At 43.0% G+C, this 7745-nt stretch overlaps 1 protein-coding gene across 1 annotated transcript; it reads right to left on the bottom strand.

The window, feature by feature from the left end:
* Window positions 1-3369: 3369 nt before the first annotated feature.
* On the bottom strand, window positions 3370-4305 carry OR2Y1 (olfactory receptor family 2 subfamily Y member 1). Its single transcript, XM_017850231.1, is given in 1 exon segment — window positions 3370-4305. A coding segment is annotated over 1 exon segment (936 nt).
* Window positions 4306-7745: the final 3440 nt, after the last annotated feature.

The following is a 7745-nucleotide window of genomic DNA, read 5'->3' as shown; positions in this document are numbered from 1 at the left end:
CAATTCAACAATAATAGTAGATAATGTCAATACCTTATTTTCAATAATGAATACAACAACTAAACAGAAGATCAACAAGGAATAGAAGATTCGAACAATACTATGAACCAACTAGACCTAAATTAAGACAACTATCAAATATTCTACCTAATGACAACAGAAAATATGTTCATTTCAAGTACACCTGCAACACTGTCCAAGATGAACCACGAAACAAACTTCAATAAGTGTAAAAGGATTGAAATAGTATAAAGTGTGTTTTCTGACCAAAAGGGAATGAAATTAGAAATTAATAACAGAAAGAAATTAGGAAAAGTCACCAATAGAATTTAAATAGTCACCAATAGAAATTAAACAATATACTCTTAAATGATCAGCGGGGCAAAGAAGAAATCACAAAGAAATTTTGAAAATAATTTGATATGAATGAAGGTGCAGACACGACATGCCAAAATCTATGAGATGCAACTAAAACAGAGCTTGGAGAGAAATATGTAGCTGTTTGCTATTGACTTGGTTGTATGAGTTTCTTAAAGATGGCTTTCCCTGATATTCACTGAAATGTCTCTAAGTTCTTATTCTTTCTTCTCTACAAAATCATCAATTTAATTTTTTTCTTTTGAGAACCAATCCTCACAATCTCTTTTCTCCGATATTTCCCTGTCTTTCCATAAATATGTCCCAGTTTTAGGCCTTACATGCATCATTATTTCTAGCTCAAAATTCTGTTTAGGTGGTTTAGCAGGTAAAGGACGAACGGCAGCAGGTTTAAATGGCAGCCAGCTGGGCTCTAACAGACAAAGGTGCCAAGGTGCTTATATTCTGTTCCATTCATGAAGTCACCTCTGACTTCCTCTCTCAGAGGGGCAACTGAAGGACCCTGGAACCGCTCACTGGCTCCGGGAGGGCTATGAGGACACAAAAATCTCTAATGATCAATTAGCCACTGTTACGGATGAGAAGGTCCAAGGAGGCGCAAGGGATATAGGTTCCCGTGGAGATGGCATTTGCCTGGCACAAGACCTGACTTGTGAGAGCAATGGCTGTGTGTACCCAACGGTACCAGTGACCTCTTAAAATTGCTCAGCTCTGAGATATGTTCCCTCTAATGTAATTAGGAGGCTATATCTCTGCTTTCCAAATGAAAAAAGAACACATTAACCACAAAACAATTTTATTAAATTCCTGCTTGTTCAAATAGTTTCCTTTTCTTCATTAGGTAATGTATACACTTGGATTATTTAGACTTAGATAGACAAGGATGCAGGAGAAAAATCATTTGTTCCAGGCAATTTATAGGTTAGTTCCTTGAGCTAAGAAACATTTTTTAATTGGTCTTGAAGTAGTGGCTACTTGGGTAGGATTTGGAATAAAACAGGCCAGGTTCAAATCCTGCCCCACCATTTAGTGCCGGGGTAATTAAGGCAAATCACCCAAAATGATTATCTAACTTTCAGTCTCTAGATCAGCAGAACTAATGGGAGGAGGGAAATAGTACCTACATTCCATATGGTAAGAATTTAGTGTGTCAGTGATGTATATTATATAGCATGGTGTTTGAACTGTGCTTGAATATAACTATAGTAAGTGTTCGATAAATGGTAACTGTTTTTACAGGACACATTAGCTTTGTGCAAAGAAAAGAAATATGCCCTCTGACCAACGAATATGTAACTCAGAAGAGTCTAGAACCCTGGCCAGAATTAACCAAAGCAAAACTATGAAAGTACACTAAGCTGACACTTGATTCTCTCTCCAGCCACCCTTCTGTCCAAATTCAATCTTTCCCTATTAAAATGTCCTTTCAGAAAAGAGAATTAGGAGGGTGTTGTAGTAAGGGTTGGATTTAGGGTTTCAGAAACCCGGATCTCAGCTTCACCCCATATTTGCTATGTGAACTTGAGTGACTTCAACCCTCTGAACCTCAGTTTCTTGTGAATAAATAGGGACTACAACAAAACTCACTCTCACAATACAACTGTAAGGACTAATAACATTTTGTGCATAAAGGGTTTTCAGATATAAACAAATATTAGTTATTGTTATCAGAATAAAAGATTATTCCCTCAACATGAAATTTAGCAAGACTGTGAAAGCTTATTAATAAGGATGCCACACTTTGATATGAAACCAAGTATGTGGGATGAAGTGGCAGTGGTGGAACTTCCAGTACCTGTTGTCTTCACACTTTAGCCGCATGCTCCTTGAGCCTCCCACCACTCCCCTCCGCAGGAATCTGTTGCTTTTAGTGTTGTCACTCCTCCTTATCCTTTCTTCTTTTCTATATCTGTTCCTCTTGGCTCATTATTCGTGTGTTCATTTCTTCTCTATTATCTTCTCTCTTGCATGGAAAATATCTTATCCATGGCACCAAGCGGCATGACAGAGACTCCTGGTGCAGCTAGTAAGAGTCAATGCTCCTTTTACTCAATGCCACCCTGATGATTTTGTCTTTTTCTTCAAGGGTGTAAATGGCATCCAAACCTGAAACTCTACATGCTCCATGAAGCACCTCTGTTTATGATCTCCTTATGTGCTCCAAATATCGGACATGAATAGCCTCTGTTAGAGACCTTAGAAATGGGCCCTGAGATGTGAGGGTGCACAGCAGGGTCGCAGTTGCTTAGAAGAGCAGGGGGAACTCACTCTGTCTGCCTTCAGGTGCAGTGCGTCTGCATGGCACCACGCTGGGAGTCATTGACCTTGGAAAGGCATCGTCATTCCCAGTTAAGTCTTCTATCACTCTCAGTCTTGCCTAGAACTCATCCCACTCTCCATAACTGGACACAATACAGCCTCTTCTCAATCTCGTTCCTTTGGAAAGTTGTGATACAAACCAGCACTTACTGCTGGCTGCACAATGATCATAGACACTGAATAAGAAGGAGTCCTAAGAGATCCCTACTTTCAGTTTCTAAACAAGGAAGAGACTAAAACTCTGAGGACGGCTGGGCACAGTGGTTCATGCCTGTAATTCCAGCACTTTGAGAGGCCAAGGTGGGTGGATTGCCTGAGGTCAGGAGTTCGAGACCAGCCTGGCCAACATGGTGAAACTCCATGTCTACTAAAAATACAAAAATTAGCCAGGCATGGTGGTGGGCGCCTGTAATCCCAGCTACTCAGGAGATTGAGGCAGGAAAATCACTTGAACCCAGGAATCTGAGGTTGCAGTGAGCCGAGATCGCGCCACTGTACTCCAGCCCGGTCAACAAGAGTGAAACTCCGTCCCACTGAAAAAACAAAAGTAAAAATCAATTCTGAGGATGACTGAGGGCTGTTTCCTACTGACCAACTACCCTCCAAGGAACAGGGTAAGATCTATGATTGAAGAGCTGTTACAGAAAATTTTACTGCCCATTTTTTCATCTCCTACCCTGAGTCTCTGCCCCTCCATAGTACTTTCCACAGAGCACCCTTCACGTCCTTGTTTCTTAGTGTATAAATCAGAGGATTGAGAATAGGGGTAATGATAGTATAAAAAAGGGCAACAAATTTTCCCTCACTCTCAGAATAATTGTGGATGGATTGGAGATAGGTGTAAATGGCCGAGCCATAAAAAAGGAACACTACTAGGAGGTGGCACCCACAAGTCCCGAAAGCCTTTCTGCGCCCAGCCATTGACTTGACCCTCAGCACTGCATGAGCAATGTGCACATAGGAGCCTAGAATTAGTGCTACGGGAACAACCACAATTATGACTCGGGCCACGAACGTCTTGGCCTCTGTTCCTTCTGTGTCCGCACAAGCCAGCTTCAGAAATACAGGCATCTCACAAAAGAAGTGATTCAGCTGATGGCTACAGAGAGGCAAGGCCATTGCGAGACGTGTCTGGATCAGAGAGTTCACGAAACCCGCCCCCCAGGAGGCGACGGCCAGGGTCTGGCAGAGACGGGGGTGCATGATGGCCATGTAGTGGAGTGGACGACAGACAGCAGCATAGCGGTCAAAAGCCATCACCACCAGGAGCACACACTCCGTGGAGCCCAGGGCGAGGTAGATGAAGAGCTGAGCCACACACCCTCCACCGGTGATGGTGTGGTCAACCCCGCAAAGGTTGATCAGGAGCTGGGGCACGGTGCTGGTGGTGAAGCAGAGGTCCAGGAGGGACAGGTGGGAGAGAAAGAAGTACATGGGTGTGTGCAGCCGAAGGTCTAGCTAGGAGAGAGCGATGATGATGGTGTTGCCAAAGAGAGTTAGGGAGTAGAAAATCAAAATAAAGACAAACAGGATGGGCTCCAGTTGCGGCCAATCTGAGAATCCCACCAAAATGAAGCCGTCTTCAAAACTGGTGTTGAAAGTTCCCATAGCCTTTCGCCCATCTAAACCGCAGAAGGAAATGGAATACCTCGTATACTCAGCACAAATTACAACATTATTTTGCAGGATTCCCTGGATACTAAATCATGTATTTGATTATCTATTTTGCTGTGCAGTTTGTTGTGTCCGGTGTTCTTTCTCTTCTCTTCTTCAGGGTGGAAATCACTGGCTTGGGAATGATACGGCCTTTGTTTGAATCCTAATCCTGCTGCCTGTTTGTTCCAGGACTTCATCCAGGCCAGTCAGTCCTTTAGATCCAACATTTCTTTGCCTGAAAGTAGACATGACGTATCACAGCACTGAGATTAGGGTCAAATGCAATAATGTGGAAACTGCTTTTGAAAGACTCAGACGTAACATGTAGCATTACTATTCTGTGTTGCTCCCGTTTGCCCCACTTCCTGGTCTGACAGGCAGCCTCTTTCAGTAGGTTACCCACCAGGCCTAACCAGCCTGGGAGCCCTGTTTGACCTCTGGGTGCCCACCTGCTTTTCCGACTACGGTCAGCCCATACAATCCAAGAAGCCCCAAGCCTGACCAGCAAATGACTGAGAAGAGTGTAGATCCCTCCTTTTGGAGAAGAAAAGAAAACCAATTAGCAACAAATATGTTTCCTATGGTGTGTCATGATGCCTGGACTACCACAGACACACGCACACACGCACATACACTCTCTTCAAGGGATAAATCCATTCCTCAGCTGCTCCAGAAGAGTTGATTCCTCCTCTCTAGCCCAACCCTGCTTGTACAGTTTCTCTCTAGCACTTGTCACACTCACTGGAATTCTTTTTGTATGTCTTTGTCCCTCTCTGAGCTGTGATCTCCTTAGTGGTAGCTAACATAATGAATGTAAAATAAATATTCGTATCTTTCAGCGGGGCATGGTGGCTCACGCCTGTAATCCCAGCACTTTGGGAGGTGGAGGTGGGTGGATCACCTGAGGTCAGGAGTTTGAGACCAGCCTGGCCAACATGGAGAAACCCTGTCTCTACTAAAAATACACACACACAAAAATAATCAGGCATGGCTATGGGCACCTGTAATCCCAGCTGCTCGGGAGGCTGAAGCAGGAGAATTGCTGGAACCTGGAAGTCGGAGGTTGGCGTGAGCCAAGATTGTGCCACGACACTAAGAAAAAAAAAAAAAAAAGTAGTGTCTTTCTTTATGCTACACAAGAGGTGTTAAATTAATATTATTGTAATTCAGGGCACACAGTAGATTTTGAATAAAGTTCATTGAGTGAAACATTAGGTTATCCGTCCAAATTTCATCAAAATTCATTTCTTCTAAGAAACCTGATTGCCAACACATTTGGATAAACTGAAAGTGAGAGATGCATAAAAATTTGCTCTACTTTAAAATTCACATTTCTTATGACAAAAAATCTAACAGGATTATAAGAAAGTACGTCAGAAAGCAAAAAAGGGAACAGGAGCCTACAATATGCTCAATATGAACAATTTTTGCCGAATTAACTCTGTCCCCTTTTTGTTAAGTTTACTGGACTGAAGGTCATCATCAATGGATCCACGCTGGATCAATGACTCCGGTAAGGCATTTGGACACCACCCTTGATGCCCTTGTGGAAAAGATGGATAAATTGTAAATTAATAACAGCAAAGAAGTAATTTATATGTAGCTTAACCAATACATCAAAGCCATTTTTTGAATGACCACCATAGTAGACAGCAATGGCTTTACCATTCATATCGGTCCCTGAAGATCAACTCTACTGCTGACCAGCTGTGACACCTATCCTGGGAAATTTTGTTTCTGTGAATCTCGGTTACTTACCTATAAAACAGAGAAAGTAATTTATTTCAAAGGATTTGGATTGAGATTAAAGGATGTGATACATTCGGCAAGCTACAAAGAATATGCTACACATACTTTTAACACTTGTCTGTCTGTATCAGTAATCTTTAAGTTCCACGCAACTGAGTCTTTTACTTACCATTGTATCCTCATCTTCCAGTGCACAGTCTGGTGAATAAAATGTTCTCAGCAAATATTATTGAGTGAATTAATGAACACATTCCTAAAGGTTGCACCATCTTCAATGCACATAAATGTTCCAGAAAGACTTGTTTCCCATGCAACATGAAGACATTAATACATTGGCAATGCTTCCTGTTTTTTTGTTTGTTTTGTTTTTTGAGACAGAGTCTCGCTCTATTGCCCAAGCTGGAGTGCAGTGGCACGATCTCAGCTCACTGCAAGCTCTGCCTCCCGGGTTCACACCATTCTCCTGCCTCAGCCTCCCAAGTAGCTGGGACTACAGGCACCCGCCACCACACCCGGCTAATTTTTTGTATTTTTAGTAGAGATGGGGTTTCACCACATTAGCCAGGATGGTCTCGATCTCCTGACCTCGTGATCCACCCGCCTCAGCCTCCCAAAGTGCTGGGATTACAGGCGTGAACCACCACGCCCAGCCTGTTTCTTGTTTAGCAGCACAAAGTTTTCAACCCTTCCTGATCTATATATATATATATTTTTTTTTTCTTTTTTTTTTTAGACGGAGTCTGGCTGTGTTGCCCGGGCTGGAGTGCAGTGGCGTGATCTCGGCTCACTGCAAGCTCCGCCTCCCGGGTTCATGCCATTCTCCCGCCTCAGCCTCCGAGTAGCTGGGACTACAGGCACCCGCCACCACGCCCGGCTAATTTTTTGTATTTTTTAGTAGAGACGGGGTTTCACCATGTTAGCCAAGATGGTCTCGATCTCCTGACCTTGTGATCCGCCCGTCTCGGCCTCCCAAAGTGCTGGGATTACAGGCTTGAGCCACCGCGCCCGGCCTCCTGATCTATATTTTTATCAATGAGTTTTACAGTGACATATAGATACTTTTAGTATATTTCCAATTGAACAAAAGCTTAGAAATACAGTTAATATGATAAATGACAGGACAGTAATCCAAAAGGATTTCATTACAGTGAAACAAGAATCCCTAAAGCAACAGCACCATAGTAGGTAAGATAATAAGACAGCGTGAAACCGGGAAAACTGAACTTAGCTTCAAAAGCTCAGTTGGATAGAATGGAAGAGACCAAAACTGCAAACTTGACAGCCATTCATTAAAGACATAGAAGACAAAGATTATGTGGGAGGACACTGACTAAAAACAAAACACAGTGCCCCTTTCTGCAGTGCACACTGACTGCTGAATTTTACCAAATCCAGGCTCAGACTAGATACAAATCATAGTACAAGACCTCACTGCTCCATTTTGGAAAGACACGGAAAGGTCATTTCCTCACAGCCCCTTGTACCATCTGATGATCCCCTATTCAGAATCTCAAACCAAGAAATTGCGTAGGGAAGCCCCTGCCCCCTTTTCCTCATCCATGCTCTGGTGCCCCTTTTTCTCTGTCAGCCGCCTGCTTCCATCTTTATGTGCATTGTACTTGTATTTCCCAATCCGTCATGTC

This window comes from Rhinopithecus bieti, unplaced genomic scaffold (assembly GCF_001698545.2).
Source record: "Rhinopithecus bieti isolate Rb0 unplaced genomic scaffold, ASM169854v2 scaffold_33891, whole genome shotgun sequence".
Taxonomy (NCBI): Eukaryota; Metazoa; Chordata; class Mammalia; order Primates; family Cercopithecidae; genus Rhinopithecus; species Rhinopithecus bieti.
This window is presented reverse-complemented; position numbering and strand designations above follow the sequence as displayed.